General features: G+C 35.1%; 1 protein-coding gene across 2 annotated transcripts; it reads right to left on the reverse strand.

The window, feature by feature from the left end:
• Positions 1-601: 601 nt before the first annotated feature.
• On the reverse strand, positions 602-14087 carry LOC103865559 (protein SHOOT GRAVITROPISM 6). Of its 2 annotated transcripts, XM_018658580.2 has the most exons (51): positions 13941-14087; positions 13733-13823; positions 13600-13654; positions 13379-13510; positions 12974-13045; positions 12398-12488; positions 12190-12285; positions 11772-11850; positions 11622-11685; positions 11199-11302; positions 10874-10979; positions 10686-10775; positions 10473-10550; positions 10242-10309; positions 10055-10154; positions 9863-9970; positions 9596-9685; positions 9449-9514; positions 9261-9356; positions 9086-9160; positions 8814-8873; positions 8538-8627; positions 8281-8402; positions 7649-7778; positions 7489-7568; positions 7262-7397; positions 6887-6968; positions 6593-6738; positions 6425-6505; positions 6217-6317; positions 5623-5861; positions 5404-5513; positions 5166-5291; positions 4999-5073; positions 4785-4918; positions 4629-4701; positions 4375-4506; positions 3679-3872; positions 3479-3601; positions 3347-3407; positions 3180-3275; positions 2723-2823; positions 2548-2653; positions 2347-2460; positions 2186-2260; positions 1898-1996; positions 1720-1791; positions 1553-1638; positions 1387-1477; positions 1191-1298; positions 602-1118 (listed from the first exon to the last, which is right to left on the reverse strand). In XM_018658580.2, the coding sequence occupies exons 1-51, from the start codon at positions 13978-13980 to the stop codon at positions 939-941; spliced, it is 5124 nt and encodes a 1707-aa protein (XP_018514096.1). In that variant the 5' UTR covers positions 13981-14087; the 3' UTR covers positions 602-938. The 2 variants fall into 2 exon arrangements, with proteins under 2 accessions (XP_018514096.1, XP_018514097.1); XM_018658581.2 differs by lacking the exons at positions 13379-13510; positions 13600-13654; positions 13733-13823; positions 13941-14087 and having other exon boundaries at positions 12190-12277.
• Between the last annotated feature and the right edge of the window lie 4532 nt (positions 14088-18619).

The raw sequence follows: 18619 nt of genomic DNA on the forward strand, positions 1-18619 counted from the left end.
ATATCATATATTTCATTTTACATTAATTATGCACCCACTTAAAAAACTTTCTACATTCGCTCCTGGCAACACTCCTAATCATTTGAGGAGACAATCCTTTGACAAGAAGTCCTGTGTCTTTGATTCTTTCTGCAAATCTGCTCTCCAAGATCCACTCAACTAACTCTTTGTTTTTCTCCCGACCTCTTATGACCCAAATGAAAGGTCCGTGGGATTCATTTAGGCCTAGAACAAGCTCCTTGAGCTGAGTCAAAGGAAGATTACAGATATGCTTCCAAGGCAAACATATAGTACAGAGCCGGGTTCCTTAGAATCAAGTCATTTAAGGCACTCATCTTTACCAATGTCTGATTTGTTTCCCCTCTCATATTCCACAAGGAAACTGGTTCAATGGCCAATGCTTTACTGGACCTTGTTTCCTTGGAGTCTCTGACATAAGCAGGCTCTTGATATGTGCTGACTATCACACTATAGAATGCCTTATCAGCATCTGTTATAACCTCTACCAAACTCACTCCACTCTTCAGAATTACTATAAAGGCACATAACAATAATAAATCTACCCCAAGAAAAAAATTTAAATTTTGTTCGAGACTTTGAAGATCAATTAAACTCCCCACATAGAATTAAAAAAAAACAATACAATGACACTTTCACAACAGCTAATATCTACCAGAAGCCTCAAAAATCACAATCAACAAAAGTGGAACCGAGATCCAGAGCCTACAACACTTCGTGTGAATGTTTCTTTCATGAGTTCCGTAATGGAGATGACCACACTAGTCACTTTTTTACAAGAAAACATAAAACACTTTACAACGAACACACTACGACACACACACCTGGACGGGTTTCACGTTGCACACTGTACCGATCGATCTATCTCGCAAACCCCCAGATTTTGGCAGCAACTGGTTGATTCTCACACACCGCAGATGTTACTTCTTAGCAGACTCGGGATCATTGGATTTTCTACCTGAGTCGGTCCGATCAAGTCGAGCTCCTCTCCACAATGTTGACTTGGTTGATCTTAGCAGCAACCCAAAGGCTGATGAGCATGCCGCTCTCACAACTGAATCTTGTGACCGGGTCATCTTGTTAACCAGCGTTTCAAACACCTGAACAACAGACGGGGTTGAGTAACTTTGAATACTTAAACGAGTATGTCATATGTAGTTTCTCTAATATACCTGTGGATAGTAGTGAAAGAACATATGCTGATCCTCTGAAAGTGATAACATGGTGGTGGAGAAGTGTATTGCGTTTGCTTGAATTACTGGCCAAGGTGCATCAAAAGCCTGCACCAGATAGTTGTTACTTTAGCTTTTTATATGTATTTTATATATGAAGCAACTATGATGATTAGTTCTTTGAGCAAAACCGAACCTGGATGGTTGAGGCCATGTAAGTGTCAACTCTTTCCGACTCATGAACCAAGTGCCTAGAGAGTTCCCTTACGAAGTTTTCATAGTCATTTCTGAAAATAAAAACAATTTTAGACAATAAAGGAGATCATTTCGCAAAAATATAGATTTGGTGCTCGTAGGCATACCTATGGTCAGAACCAAAAGCACGTGAATCAAACAGAGTAGAATCATTTTGTATGTCCATGAGTGGAGCAAACTGCTTGAGGGTTACCTATTCAAACAATTAACATATATGTAAATTCAAAGTTACTTCAAAACAAGCGAAGGAGAAATAGGCTATGAAGAAATTTACCCGACAAGCCTGCCTAATGCTAGGGTCGTCGTCATGGAGGTGTACTACCAAGCGGGGAAGTGTGGAATGAATCTGACATTAAACATATCCATCCAATGAGCTTTATATATAAGCTGATAAACCTTCTTTTCTCGTCATCCATATCACTGAAAAGGAAACAAAAAGGATAATGTGTCACCTGCTCAACAAATCCCTCCCGTTGCCCTCCAGTAGCATATTTACTTAACGCTCCAAAAGCTGCAAATGCGTTGGCTCTCATCTTCGGGTCCATGCTAATCTGTTACAAATAGGAATTTCAAAGTTAGTGGCAAAGCACTACCATCAGAAACACCTATCAGTTTAGTGAACTTAGAGAACTAATTTTGCGTTTTGCTTCCGTTCAAGGTTTAGTCAGTTCAGTAAAAAGCCTTTCAGATAACTTAAAGCTTTGATTAATCTCGTACAGTATTTGTTTCAGATAAGTTACCTGAAGGTTACGAAGCCGAACAGATAAATTCAACAAGATAGGTTCAACAGCATCATTAGATGCTGACTCCGTGACCTAAACAAAAGAAAACAAGCACATAAGAGTTCAAGCAAATAGCGTATAGATCTGACATACAGAGTTCAGAAATATTGAGTCGTTACCATCAATAAGCATGACACAGCAGTTAGTTGGACTGATTCATCCAAATCATCTAGCAACGCTAATATTACACCAATAACTTGAGTTGTGTAGTGGTTCATACAAGCAGATGGCATCTGGCAAAACCCCAAAGCAACTAAGTTATGCATTTCCCGAATAATAAACTTTGCTTCCAAAGTAGCAGAAACCGAATAAACTCTTACCTGCACTAATCCTCTCAGACAAAGGCGCCTTACAGTCGGAGAATCATCTGACACATGTCGGCAGAGTGCTTCGACCATCTCCTCCATCACAGAACTAAAATCACCACTGCAACTCGGAAATTTTAGCAGAGGAAACTTAGAAAATGAGGTTGTATGGACACCAAAAATATTTTACCTGTAGCGTATGAACTCTGACAATGCAGCGGCAGCAGCTTCCCTTTGGAATCTTTGTGGACGGTTTAGTGCTTTCGTTAAAATTATGCAAATATGTTGAACCTGTAACACCAGTACAGAAACACTTTAAGTTTGTCTGAAGGGAAACTGTAAACTCTTTTTTCTTCATCACTAGATTTCTTTTATGCTACTCTGCTTAAAAAGGTTTCAGCAACAATATGTTCAGACTTCAGATGCGTAAGCCCCCAAGTCAGTCAGGCTGTGTTTAAGAACAGTTTAAACTTCCCTAATCTCATTCTTTTCAGACAGAAAAAATGTCTCATGTGAACTTTACTATAATGCACACATATCTCCGCATCCATGGTCAAGAGAATATCAATGTTGCCACAATTGACTCAACTAATGAACCAATGATCAATTAGTGAAACACAACAGTTAGGGTACAAACAACTAGGTACCTCCTTTGGTCTCTTAATTGAAATGCATCCAGCAATATCGCCAATAAGATCAACCCACTTTTCTTTTTCTCTTTGCTCTCCATTACGAGCCAAAATCTAAGCAAAGACAGGTCAGGTCAGATACTGGAAATTAACCAGAATCAATTTAATGCTAAAGTTAAAAGTACCTTGCCCATCTCTAAATCACCAACACACTCACAGAAAGCCTGGAAGGAAGTCAGAAGTACCCTGCCAAGAAGGAAAAATATTACAAAGGCTTCACTACCAATTGTTACATCTACTTGAAATAGGAGAGTTACCGTAATGGATCTTGCTGACCAGTGCTTGCAAGTCCATGGCAGCTTCCGAGTTGAAGAGTAAGTGCTCCAACGACAGAAGAGTAGCTTTTCTCAACAGCTTTCTTTCCAGTTTTTCCGCCACCTCTGGTTAATTTAGTATATCAGACACCAAAAATGCATCACGTACACACAAGTAAAATTGATGGTTTTATGAAACGTACCTAAAAAAAGCAGTGAGAGCAAAAATGGCAGCTTGAAGTAACTCATCTTCTACATGTGTTTCAGAAGAAGAGCTTGTATTATCTCCCTTATGTGAATCCTTATGTGAATCAGCTTTAACTAAAGAACTACGATTGAGAACAGATATCAAGTGTTCCATGAACGAAACTGAAAGCTCTGTATGTTGAGAGAAAGCCTGCATCAAAAAAAATTGACAATGATATGCCTTGTCATATTATTTATACGGCCCCAATGATAAAGAAGCGCAGAATGAAAAAACTGGGAGAAGGAAAGAGCATCGTATCAGCCTAAATTATTTCATAAGAAAACCTAAACCTCAAAATTTTATAACCCCCAATAAAAGGGTCAGATGATTTCTTCTTTTTGACTAAGAAATTATTAAGCTGCCTGAGCATTACTAGTCAGGGTGAAATTGCGCCAAACAGCAGATTCTTACAAATGAACCCACCCTGCAGGCACAATCACACTTCTAAGAAGATGTGCCATGTGTAAAATGTTATTCATTTCCCTTACATGTTGTACACTAGAAGTACAAACTTCTACTCAGTCGATTATGCCCAAAATTTTGTTAGACTTCCAAAGAAGATGACATAACCATGAAAGAAAATAAGATAAAATAATGTCATGTACGAGAATCGTCTCATGCTATATCATAGTTCAGAGAGAATGCTACTTACATAGAATGCATCTTGCATTGGCCAGCCACCACGCATCCTAGTTATGTCCTTTGTCACGATGTCCTTTCCAGCAGTAGCCAACACTTCACTAAACACTATCGATGATTGTGTGTTCTCTGCCAGTGCAGAGATCTTCAAGTGATTAAGGTAAGCAACATTACACCAGGAGTGTATGAGATAAACGCTAGTGAGTTGTAAGCAATGTCAAATTAATGTGCAAATCGAATATGCTAGCAGAATTAAGTGAAGGATACCGCTCCAATAGCTTCAACACGTAAACTCTTCTCAGTTATATGAACTGCTGCCGAGAGCAAGGACTGAGTCGTCCTGTCAGAAGAGATTTAAGGTCATCAAATAATAATGTAAATAAAGGGACTATAGCCCGTCTATGACAATAAATTTTGTTGTACCTTGAAATATCATTGTCATTAAGCTGACTCCCTCTTCTTGAAACAAACTCAGTAACCGCTTGAATGGCTCCCTCCGCAGATTGCCTGATTTTGTCACAGATGGCCGGAGTGCAACTGTGCAAGGCTGCTACGAGCTACATGACATAGCACAACATAACGAGACCTCAACCATCCAATGACACCAGAATTTATACAAAAAATGATGAACACAAACCTCATCCACCGTTAAAAGAGCACAAATGGATGAGACGATTCTGTTAAAAACTTCCGATGGATCAATAGAGGCATCCTGAAAGTTGGTTCAAAGAAATCTGACACCCTGAGTATGAAGCATAACAAAAAGAAAGGTGAAAAATCTTGAGCCTAACCACGAGTTCTTACACTTTTCAAAATGGCAATGACATCCTCAAGGGAAGACAAGGCTTTATAAGATTCTTCAGAATCCAACCCACTTGAGAGTGCTGCTTTTGGAAGGGAAAGAGAAATGCTGAAGAACTGGTCAAGAATCTAACAAAAATAATAGCATGAGAAACCATTAGAATTTATCATAATCGTAATCATATGAACTGACCCCCATTATTTTTGATACAATTGATCAGGATAATTACACATCAAATACCTGTGCAGAAATTTTCCGAACTTCAGAATTTGTGTCAGCACAGCGTGGCAGATAGGTTATGACTCTATCTCCCAAACACAATACCTCGCGGTCAGGAAATAAAAATACCGCTATTGTTCAAACAAAAGAGAATTTTTTTTTTTGATCAAAACAAAAGAGAATTAATTAGATGGTGTATGGAATAGATAGAAAATAATAGGTTTAAGTATATCTTCTTACATGGTAGATTTGAAAAATTCCCCTGCATACTGCGGTCTACATACTTTCTGTGTGGGCAATCACCGGAACAACCAAGAGCACAGTAGCCAGCAACGCAAAGCTTACGAAACTTCAGAAGCATCTCATGAACTGCCATACAACCTCTTTTTCTTTGGTAGTCAACGGGCGAAGAAACATATTGATCAAGCTGTCTAAGCAGATGCAGAAGCTGCTCAGCTCGACTTCTGCCATCCTCTCCACTAGTTCATGCACATATACCATTGAATTAGCTAAAAAGTACTTTCAAATATGCATTTGATGTAGGACTCAATATTTGATTTCACTGCAAACTCACTACCATAATCATTGAGCCAATCTAACAGAGGTGTCATGTAACTTTTATGCATGGTAATAAAAAGTTAAAACAGATCAATTGAATTGATAAGAAAATGTCAATTAGAAATTATGTAGCTAGTAACGGAAAGTACTATAATTACAAAGTGAAAGAAGATAGGCCACGGAAAATTATTCATCAATGGAAATGATAAACAGATCAAAAAGCGACCTCCAACAAACTTTACCAAAGATTCAGAAAATCTAGAGCCTCATAAGTACCTTGTAAGGAGGATGGCACACAAAAGAGACACAAGATTGTCTATAAGGGGACCTATGACATCTGATGGATCATTAGGCAGAGCAAAGAATCCCAACGTAGCCTGTCCAAGAAAATGAGCATTAAATTTAAGCGAGAATACAAATAGATAAAAAATGACATTTATCTCATTATTTTCCTTTTAGACGGTTCAAACCAGACACTATTCACCTTCATGACTCGATTTCGAGTTTCAACGGTCAGCTTCGGTTCAACAGAGACCAGGGTTGTGCAGGCATTTAGAGCAAGTGCCTGAACAATATTTTAGTCAGAGAAATGGTATCTGCTTGTTTGAAAGAAAAGCCCCATGGTCCAGATTCTTGCCGTAGATTATCATACCTGAGTGTGTAAAAGTTCAAGACTAGATTCTGCAAAACCTTCATTTTCATCTCGCCCCATCAATGTCAATACATAATCAAGCATCATATCTCTTCTTTTCAATGGAAATGTAGCACCACTCTCGGAAGCATTTATGACAGCACGACCTTCACACAAAGACACAAGAGATCAGAGTCCTACCATTATACCCAAACCACGTGGGGCGCTCTAACTTAATGAAAACATCAAAGAGAGGATTTCAGTCCGTCATCTAAAAAATGAGACATCGTCTGTATTTTCTATCGCCCTACTAACCTAACAAATCAATAGCAGTTATAACAGCTTGTTTTGCTGTTTGCTGTCGCACATGAAGAAGCCGTGAAAGCATATTCGTGCCCTGCAGAGCACAAAAATGAAATCTGATTATGAAACTGAAAACTGAGAATAAAAGTATGTAACAAGGTCTCTACAATTTAACATGAATCACTGTTTTGTTCACAGAAAATTATTCAGACTTCCAACTCTTGATAAAATATTTAATTTCATTACATTGACTTTTCCTTGCGTATGACTTAAACTCAATCTGAAACATCAGTTCAGAACATATTGTGACAGACGAAGCAGGACAGTACGTGGAAGATTATACCATATATAGAAATGCAAAATTCTAGTGAAAGTTGAAAGACATACGACAAGTGCATCTATTCTGGCCTCAATAACCGATGAGGGGGCATATTTCGCAGCATATCCATACATCAAAGCCAAAGCAGCATGTATATCATCACTGTCTTCTGTTTTATAGCTCTCAGAGAAGAGAGATAAGATCCTAAAATTGACAGAGGATCATTAAGTCAGTTATATGTCCTTACTTTCACAAACCTGTGGCGATGATTTCATTAAGTTATGCAAGAATATACCTTTGGAAAATACTCTGTCCAACATTATCCAAAATGACTTTGAGCTTTTCCAGTACAGTGTCCAAATGAGAAGCAGCGACCTAGGCAATCAAGTAGCATCTTAACATAGGCTGAAAATCAAGATCTGAGAGAAAAAAGAAGACAAGTACATTCAAATTACCAGCCCCATGGCCTTCGCTAAACCAAGTCTATTTGCAGGTATAGAAATGTCAGCCTGTTCGTACATCCAGTCAATCTTGTCACGAACATATGCTCTATCATTAACTTTCTGGAGAAGTATTCCCATACATCTAAAATCAAAGCACAAGAGGTTTACAACACAGTTCTGCGGTCAATTATCAATATAGATACCAGATGTCTCTATAAACTGGAGTATATGTGCAGATGTCTAGAGACTTTAAAACATATTAGCTCTCTATCAGGATCTGATATATAAACACTAACAACAAAAGGATAACACGCTTGTTCAGCCAAATGGTGGTACACAAAAAACGTATAGATTCAAAGACAAATAAAATAGTCATCGCCATGTCTCTTCCGTTGTAAAGTTTGACGACACGGTAATGGGAATCAGAAGATCACTAGATAAAACCTCAGGAAGCAAATGTCTATAAAAAATAACATTTTTTTTCATTTTTGACGATTAACTATGCGACACTGATGGCAGAAGAAATCAACAGCCCCAGCCAAACATTTGTGCTCAACAACAAACATCAAAATGGTCAACAACGAGTAGATATGCTTCGACTTCAACCAGAGATCAGAATATAATGAAAAACCAAGAATTTTTACCGGTGTAGAAGTGCTGCATGGTCATCATCCGGAGTATAAAGATTGTATTGTTTTGCAAAAGCATTTCCAAGAGATATAACCCAGTCAGCATCGTGAGTGACATCCAGTGATTCTGCTAAAAACTGATGTATAATAGAACAACGATCAGAAGTAATGCACGCAACAAGCATAAGTGGTCAATTTCTTAAATTAAATTTTCTTATAGTTAGGCTTTAAGGAAACTTCGGCCCAGAAGGATGCCAGTTAAACAAGCTTACATTGATTATCATGTCATCCCAGTTTTCCTGGTAAGATGGATCAAGCTTCAGATCTTCCGTGTCATAAACATATGCCTTCATTTTTGGAATCTAAAGCTTACCAAATGTGAGAAATAAATAGGGTCATATCCACAGGAATTATGATGCAAGAAAACAAATACTATAAATCTAAGGTGTAATCTGAGCATATATCCCTCTCTCGTAGCTCACTGACTGGAAACCCCATAATACAAGAAAACTAGAGTATCTTGAGTAAAGTAACAAACAACAGTATACCTCATCTTGCCAAAACATGCTTATGTTCTTTGGAAAAAGAGGGGACAAATAGTTAAGGACCTGAAGGAAGTAACAACAGAGTATTCAGATAAAGACAGAACTTCAAAGATGGTTTGATAAGGCGAAGCATATATGAGCTATTTAAAACAGTAGGTGCTATAACGATCAACCATTAACACTTGATGAAAAAGAGAAAAAAATTTAAGTATTTTGTGGGATCATGGGACGTAGAACGTGAGTCTATAGCAGGATTTTTTTAAGTTAATACTTACCGTCAAAATTTGGGTTGCTAACTGCTCTTTTGCCAGAGGGTTGTGTAAAAGAACCACCAAACGGGTAAATAACTCCTGCATTTATATTATATGTGCATAAGCGTTTACAGTTTTGAGATCTTACCATACACATCAAAATTTTAGATTATATGACATGGCATAATAACAAATTCACCTCGGGGCTTGGAATATCAGCACGAGCTTTACACTCAATCAACATGGGGGTGGTTGAAGATCTACGACGACACAATTCAGATATGCATCTACAGACCTATCAAATAATATCAATGAAATTCAGGTCTACTCGCTGATTACAAAAAAAAAAAGATAAAGTAAAAATATGCAGCAAAAGAAAAATCTTACTGTTGCAACAGCGCCAGTGTAAACCTTAGGGACAATCATTTTCAGTAGGAAAGGCCAAAGAATGTACTGCAATTTCAAATCCCCTTTAGCATTAGAATCTGAATTTTTTTAGTAAATGGCATCATTCTTTTTTTAAAAAGTCAGCACCTCCATCTCTGGGATTGTAACGGTCAAGAGCAGAAGACCTTTTCCACAAACTGCTCTTAGCTGTGTTGGACTAATTGGCTCCCCTTTTGCCTAAGAGAAATATTTATAGCTCACGTAAATTTTTAGGTAAAAAAAGTACTAAGTAGTAACAGAGACAAAACTTCAAACTTGTTCAACTTATGTATTCAATACAACCCTAGCATATGTACAGCGGTAAGATGATTATATAATACACAACATGGAGTAAGATAATAATCATGGGGTTACCTTCAGATTATCAATCTCTCCTATTGCAGAATGGCGTACAAGGTATTCAACAAATAATTCCCCAGATGGACCGACCAGATAGCAATGTGAAGCCATGACCACGATCAACTGTATCAAAGCAGAAGACAAGAGGTCATGCTAAAGCATGCATATGTTAGAATTAAAATACAACATTATATGCCAGCTCAGTACCTCTGAAAGAGCTTTTCGAACAGCTAAACTTTGCTCATCTAACAAAGACCTTGCAGCCTCAATCAAAAGAGGCCGTTTTGAGTGCCAAGCTTCAAGTAACCTCCGAACAAAATGCAACATCATTGAGATGGGAAATAAACTCTAAATGAATACGTATGTTATACTGACTAAGGATAAAGAAATACACCTCGGAAGCAGATGTTTCAAGACACAGAGGGCACCAAAAGTCAAATGGTCTTCTTTCAACTTGCATTTCTGGTGAATAGTATACAAGGAAGACATAGATTTCAAATTTCACTTCGACGTAAACAAGCAGTATAAAATATCAAATAGAAGCAATAGTTCTTGAGTCTAATACGAGTGCCAGTTATATAAAGAATATCTAGAGCCATATCCATCAAACAAAGTATCTCCGTACATTAAGAAGAAATGTAAACAAATCCTCGGGGTAAACCAAGCCAACAGTCAGAAAACACCGCTGCACTTCATTGTATGCCTGCAACACAGAGATAAATAATAGGCAAATGATTTATACACAACACTTCCAAAATAAAGGCTACAAAAATGAAAAGAGGCCTGAAACATTATGTGTTGCATTAACAACATAGAATGGAAACGATCAGTGACTTACCTTTCGTCCCACTGAACTACCTGAGTGCCTTTTGTTTTCACTATTTATACTGATCACAGGAAGAAGTGTCGACAGAACAATTGTAAGGTCCTGCAAGGAAGTAACACTTAGCTGAAACACGACTTTCAGATGATTGTAGACAATGAAGCACTTTAGCAAACTAAAAGAGAAGATTGAAACACCATTACCTCGAACTCAAGCAGCGGAGGACCAGATTCAGAAAGTAATGAGGCATTTAATAGGTTGTAAAGACTACATGTCGCCAAAAGAGCATCGTCATGATCTTTCTTATACCTAAAGATTGAAATGAAAGGAATGAATAATCGCTACATTTAGAAGAAAATAAAGAGACAAGTCTACACAAAAAAATCATCCTACGCCTTGGTATATACATCTTTCTAACTTAAGATTAGTGGGGTAATATATGAAGCCGACAGTGAATTTACTATGCTCTGGGCCTTTGAGAATTGAGGGTTGAGATAGAAAGAAAAATAGAATAAAACCCCAACTTACAATTCAAGTATTGCTGGAATAAGCCTTGGTAATGCTGACTTCAGTTGTGTCCGCGTGATAAGACCGACCATCTGACCCAGAGCCTCTACAGTAGATACTCGTACCTTATTAAACAGAAGATAAACAACAACGAAAAGCACATTTTAAAGTCAAGATTCCGTAGAACATTTGAATAACCGACTAGCAAAATCATGTAGAGATTTTCTCTCGCTGTATTGATAATATACGGGGGGAGGGAGGACCGGAGATAAATAATTTTTATACTATATTCTTCAAACTTATATATAAAATCACGGTCAGTGAAACAATTATGAACCATATGCTTACCCTGGTAATCTCTTGAATAATACATTTTAAACAGAAGACGCAATAATATGAAAACCAAAGTGGAGACTAATATGCTAAAAGAGATCAAAGACTCACCTTATGATCTCGGGAAGTTGTCCAAACTCTCAACAACAGCTCAAAAACTGAATTTAGAAAAGACCTGCATCAGATAAAGTCCTTGATTTGAGTGCACCAAACAAAAAAAAGTTAAGCAGAAATAAAACAGAACAAATAATGTAGTCTCACATGACATCGCTGTCAAGAGGAGAATCTGAGGTAAGATCGGTGATGTATAGCCACACTGCCTGAGACCAGCACTTAAATGCTATACATAAATCAATGATTCACATATGAGACAAATCAGCAAAAAGATGGTAACAGAGACAAGCTGGATCATTTAAAATTGTTATTAGTGAACATGCAAATTGCATGATATATATTTGACATTTGTCAACTCTTCCACCATTTCGAGAGTTCGAAGATGTACAGATCAACAAGTTATATCCTCCTCTGTTGCTATGAATTGAATTGAATTTTGGTTCAATAAATGAACAAATTCTGACATGATGACCCTTCTATTATAGGATAAAGGAGGAAAATTGGAGATTTCTATAAAATAATTTCACAACCTAATTAAAAAGAGACATCAAAGGATTCACTGTACCATTTGCAAATATTGGTCGGTGTACATCTCGAACATTCCCAAGAATAGGCAACACCCTTGAAAGTACATCTTTAAGGCGTGGAGTGAACTGCAAAGCTTCAAATAAAAATATGAAAGTACTTCAAAATATCAGAGAACTGCAATTTCCATTAACCTTTCAATGTCAGAAACAAAAGAAAAGGAAAGCAGATGAGAGTTAGAATGTAACCATCAGAAGAGGCAAAATCAGCAAGAATTTGAACCATAGCAGGCGAAGCTGAAGCCGGACCAGACAGATGAAGAAATAATTCTTCCATCATCTGTCATGTCAATTAAGATCATGTCAAAATTACACTGAACAAATTGACTTGTATTCAACAAAAATAGACTTGCTGAAAAAAAGTTAAGGCCATCGTCTAGCGGAATAGGCTGTCATCTACATCATAAATGACAGTAGAGAGAAAATGGACCAGCTTTATTCATGACACTATCTAAAATGGCTTAATTCAGAAGTTAACATGACGACAGTTGAAAGTCTCTGCTACGCAATCTATCAAAGTTAGCCACCTACTTCAGTATACCGATCATTCTTTAAAGTTAGTTCACATGTATGCGGAATCCAAGAAGTAAATCCAGATAGTAATGCATCTTATCACCAATCATGTTGTACAGTAACCCTCTTACAGAAACGTTTTGTCTATACTACGTAGTAAAGGCATAAGTCACACATTAAACAAACAGTGGTTTTCTTAATGTCCAAAAATCCCCACCTGAATTAGCAAAGAGGAAGAAATAGAAGACTTACAAGATCAGGAAAATGTGTTCCAATTGAGACAAGGAGCCCTGACGCTTGCCTTTGCCAATCAGCATTTAGTTCCTATGTTATTATAAAGCCATAAAACATACTAAAACTATCAGGAAACATATACTTATGTTTGATGAGAATGTCTACATCATCTAAACCTGAAATCTCTAAGGCAAATTTCTAGGTAACTTCTCCTATAAGAATGAGCGACATATGATTAATCTTCTGTCCAACGGACAAGAAAAATGCACAAACCTAAGCTTTAAATGACACATCGAAACAGAAAATTCCAAGAGCAAAAGCCAAGACATACCGCAAATCCAGCCTCGCTATGCAAATATGTCAAACAATACTAAGTATAAAGGAAATCTTTAGCAATGGTTCAGCTTTTCACAACACACACACCTTGGAAGATATAATCTCAGCTGTAGCAATCTTAGCAAGCTTCCCCATGAAAGCTTCATCACTCTCCCCTGTCTCCAACGCACCAACACTGAATGCCATCACTTGAAAAACCCCAGCCATGTTACCAAACCGCTGCAGCAACACACCAGATTCACGCAAACCAGTCAAATCAATACTAAAATACAGACGAAAAAAATAAACAAGAAAACAAAAAACGTTACCCTTCTTCCTCCACGTGACACAGCATAGCAACAATCTAGCACCAGAAGCGGATTCCTATAAACGCAATATGATTAATGCATGCGTGTCTTGCGTATGAAGTTTAATACAAAAAAAAAAAAAAAGGGTATATACAGTGAGGCAATGTCTCTCAATGAAGCCATGGAAGCTTCTCTCACCACAGAGGAATCATCAGCTAGAGAAGACACCAGAAGCTGAACAGCCTCTGCCATATAAACACCAAAATCAAAACTTGATCAGGTCAATACGACAAATGTTGACCCAATTTCATAATTTATCAAACAATAATCGGATCAATTGAAGATTCTGGAAAATTGCTAACCTGGCGCGGGGATTGAGCTCCCGAGACTTGAAGAAGCCATTCGAAATCGAAGTTTGTGATCGAGATCAGGCGGCGGAGAAGCTCTCGGTGGTTGGTTTATAATCTGCGTCGCCTCTTTCCCGGAGGACTTGAATGTTAAAAAGAGAAATGTTTGGGGAAGAAAACAAATATATGAAAAACGATGGACCCATGCCCGACAACCCGGGACGGGTACTGTGTCGGGTGTTAAGCCCGTTGCTTTTGGATCATCCCTTTGTTGGATAGTTATTATTGAGCCCAATAATTTAGCGGTGGTTAGGGGATGGGAAGTAAACCGAACTAAATTTCTTCAATTTAAACCCAAACCAAGTCTTATTATATATAAATCATAATGCTTCAAATCATGATTAAATTTTTGACATATAAAAGATGTAACACAAGAAAAATAAGGATAACTGGTATTTTTTGTCTATTTAAAAAATCAAATATATTTAAAATTTTATAAATTAAGTTCTACTGAAATTTTAAAAATCAAAATTTCAAGTTCATATCTACTCTATTAAAATAGAGTCTTTTTTAGATTTACCGTGGCATTCTTTTTTTTTTTGGACTTATTGATTATGTTACATTTAAATAATACACGCTTCTTATGGGACATATATTTGTATCTTTTATACTTAAACCAAACTGATGTACCATATTAAACCTTTTTACATAAATTAAATTAACCTTCCAAAATATTTAAATTAATCATGAAAAGAGAGTGAGCATGAGGAGGGCCGCTAAGGCTACAAAATATGTAATCGTTTTTTTTTTAAAGGGCTTCAAATTTTGAAGTACAAATTTTTTTTTATCACACCTGATCTGTGCACTCTGATATCTATTCTATCTTTGCGTATATATATTTTTTGTACAACATATTTATATATATGTCATAATTTTTGGTAAAGCTAAATTGTCAAATAATTAGAGAAACTAGACCAAATCAGTTAATTATGAATTTCATATATTGTAATCAATAATATTATAGTCTATCATGCATGTAATTAATAAATTTTTCATCATATGTTATTTCTAATCCAATATAATCAATATATTGTAACTAAAAATAATAATCTCAGCAAAATATGGATAATATTTATATGGTGTGGTTCTCTTTGTTTTTTTCATATTAATGACTAATACAAATAAAACTAATCAAATAAAAATGCTAATAAATCAATCTAGCAGTAGCATATAAAGCTAGAAACCATTTCAAATTCAAGATTTCGAGTAAGAATGTTTAAATTTTGATTTTGACACAAATTTACTAAAACAAATTCATCCTAATACTTATCTAAGAAACAAAAAGATTTACCAATAAGAAGAAACAAATAAATAACCAAACTACAAGCAACGCATTCTAAATCGGGCTCAAATTTAATAAAGTGGTAAACACTTGTAACACTATTTTATAACATAATCCCGCGTTTTAACGCGGATCATAATCTAGTATATAATTAAAAAAAAATCCTCACTTATTGCATCAATTACACTTGCGCGGTAACTACATATATAATTTGTGAATATATGCTTAACTGGTCCTTACAAAAGAAAATATATGCAACAAAAAGAAGAAAAGAAAAAAACTATCATAGCCAATAGTAAGTAGCTTTATATTTTTTACAAGTTAAATATATTTAATACATAAATAAGTGGTATCAACACGTATGTGTTTAACACCAATAGAAATAATTCAACTAAAATCTTATCAATATTTTTAGAGTGTTTTAAGAAAGAAAAAAATGTCTAGAGTGTAAGTTGATAAACATCGTTTCATATGTTGTTATCAACGTATTTTTTCAAAGCTGATGTAGAATAGACATATTGTAAGCTCATCTTGTGAATTGTCTATTTTGGAGATTTCATCTTTTAAACTTTGAACTATCTCATCATAAATCAAACAGCGGTTGATGATAGAGATGTTAAAAATGGGAGCAAGTTGTTATGTTACTATTCAGAAAAAATTGTTCATGTTCGAAGAGTAGGAGATATATGGTATGGTATCCAGTTCTTCTAAATCTTCTTGTTTTATTTCTTCTGTCTTTTTCTATTCTGATTCAATACTATGTCTTCTGCTTTATCTTCAATTTCTATCTATTTATCTGCTTCTTCTTGTTATATTTCCACTTCGTCTACTTCTACTTGTCTTACTTTCATTTCATCTTCAACAAGGTCTGTGGGATCACTAGGATCTTCTTTAAATACTTTAAGATTATGGATACTTTATTTAAAAAGTGAACACTGGACAGTATAAAATTAGGAATTTATGATACATGCAACAAGAATATAAGAGAAAATCAAGAATTAGATTTACCAATATTCAGCTAAGGATATAAAATAGAAACCAAGATTCAAATATTGATAGTATAATGTATTTTACAATGGACGAAAACTATACAAGGAGTGAACCACATATTTATTTCATTAACATCAGGATTGTTCAATGATATGATGAACATTGAAACTCATAATAAATACCTAAAGTTAACAAGAAGCAAAGTATTTTGTGAAACAAAAATATTAAAAATGTAAATAATCTAAATGTAACTGATCATTAGTCTAAGGTATAGTTGTTCCAAATAATGTTGTATAAGTTTTGAATATATTGAAGACACGTTAACTTTTCAGCATGGTGTATTCTTGAGTGATTTCTTCGTGAAACTTGAAAATATTTGTTGATATTTGTTCAACAAATTAATTTTAAGAATGATTTGAATGTTCAGCTAAACAATTTTGTTTTGCAAAAGTTATAATTTATTTCATTTTCCATTGCGATTCATTTTTGGTTCTTTTTTTTGGTGATTTCGATCGCTTATATATGGCTTGAAATTGAATAAAACAGCATGAACCCGATTAAATCTAAAGCAAAAATCAAATTAAACATGTTTTTAACTTAAGACAAACTAAATAATCTAAATTGAAATAAAAGGTTTGGGCTTTGTCATGGCTTACAAAATTGGCTAAAATTTGCCGGTGGGCTTTATACAAAAGCAAATATAGAACAGTGGAAGACATGATATGTTTGTTTACTCTTGGTGGTCATTACATATATAACACCTGAATATATTTTATATAGTTTTATTATAAATATAAGGAAAATATAAGTATCATAAGCAGAATTTGGTAACTAAAAAACCAAAAAATTGTAATTGCGTAGTTAATAAATTATATTTTACGAAAGATTCCACTTTTTATGTTATAATACCTTGATTTTATAACGTCAATTAAATTTTGTCCTCTTTTAAACAATTTAATTAGCATGTCAAAATAATGTCACTGAAACTTATTATTTAGTCAACAATAGTAATGTCGAAGTACTTTTCTTACTATAGTGTTAAAGTGTTTTCTTTGGCCGGCTGGGTGGATAGGTTAGCCGGTGTGGACTGTAGTTCGCCGACGTAGCAATCATATCATTTTTATTTATTTGTTTTTTCCTAATAAACAGTTTTTCTTTATATTTTCTATCTACGAATTTGTGATTTGGTTGTATTTATATATAGGTTGTGTACCAAGTTTAACCTAGAGCAGAAAACACTACAACAAAAATACTATACATCCAATTTTTTCTTCTTTTGTTATTTAGAAGATGACAAGGGTCCCTGACGAAAGGGTTCATATGCGATAAATTGAAGCTTTTGTCTTGATATAAAAATTAGTAATCACCTTGTAACCAGTTAAGAAATGTTGGCTTTTCAATTGAGGAGTCGTTGAAAAGAAAAGGAAAATAAAAATGAATTTAGTGGTTCATATACAATGTATAAATAGTTATGCATATTTTTTTCAACAAATAATTATGCGTATATAATCTGAAATTTTGATGACCTTTCCCACGGAGAAACTGCTTTTCCTTAACGTTTAAAATATTTTTGACATCCTCTTTATGCTTTACTTCAGAGCACTGGAATACAATACTAGTAACTACACCGACCACAACCCTCACAATTCAAAACAGAGAGAGAGTATTATTCTCAAGCTCACCAAACCTAATCATTTTCATAATTAATTAAGTAGAAAATAGTTTAGGTAAAGATGATGAACATATATGATGCTTTTGTTAAGTTCTGATATATTTTTATGAATTTAACAGGACAAAATGGAAAATTACAGATTTATAGACCTATTAAGATAATAATATAAATAATTTTTAAAAATATTAAATTTTGATACATACAAATTGCAAAATCACTTAAATTTATACAAAAAGAAGTAAAATATTAATCAATTTTATTATTAATTTATTTTACGAGGGTCAGTGTTTTGGCTGGCTAGTTAGTAGTATGTCTTGGAAATTTTGTGTGACGTTGATAAAAAGAACTGGAACACTCGTGATAGAACGATCGAGTAAGAATACACAATGCAAGCTGTTTAGTATAATACGTGAGCCATCAATGTTCATTAATTCGATCATCCCAAAAACAATGGATCCACCTAAAAAAGTACCTAACAATCCACCGCGATCTAGGCTATTCTAAATATACAGTAGAACTTCTTTTTTTTTAGTTCTAGATGCAAAACTTTATTCAAAGAAATTTTTAAAAAAAAAAAATTATCAAAGAAAAAGTTTCACATGTTTTATCACATATACACTATAGTTATTCGTTTGAAAGCGACGATATAAATAAATGTTATATGATATGACACGTCCAACTTTTCTATAG

The sequence above is a fragment of the Brassica rapa genome, chromosome A04 (assembly GCF_000309985.2).
Source record: "Brassica rapa cultivar Chiifu-401-42 chromosome A04, CAAS_Brap_v3.01, whole genome shotgun sequence".
NCBI lineage: Eukaryota > Viridiplantae > Streptophyta > Magnoliopsida > Brassicales > Brassicaceae > Brassica > Brassica rapa.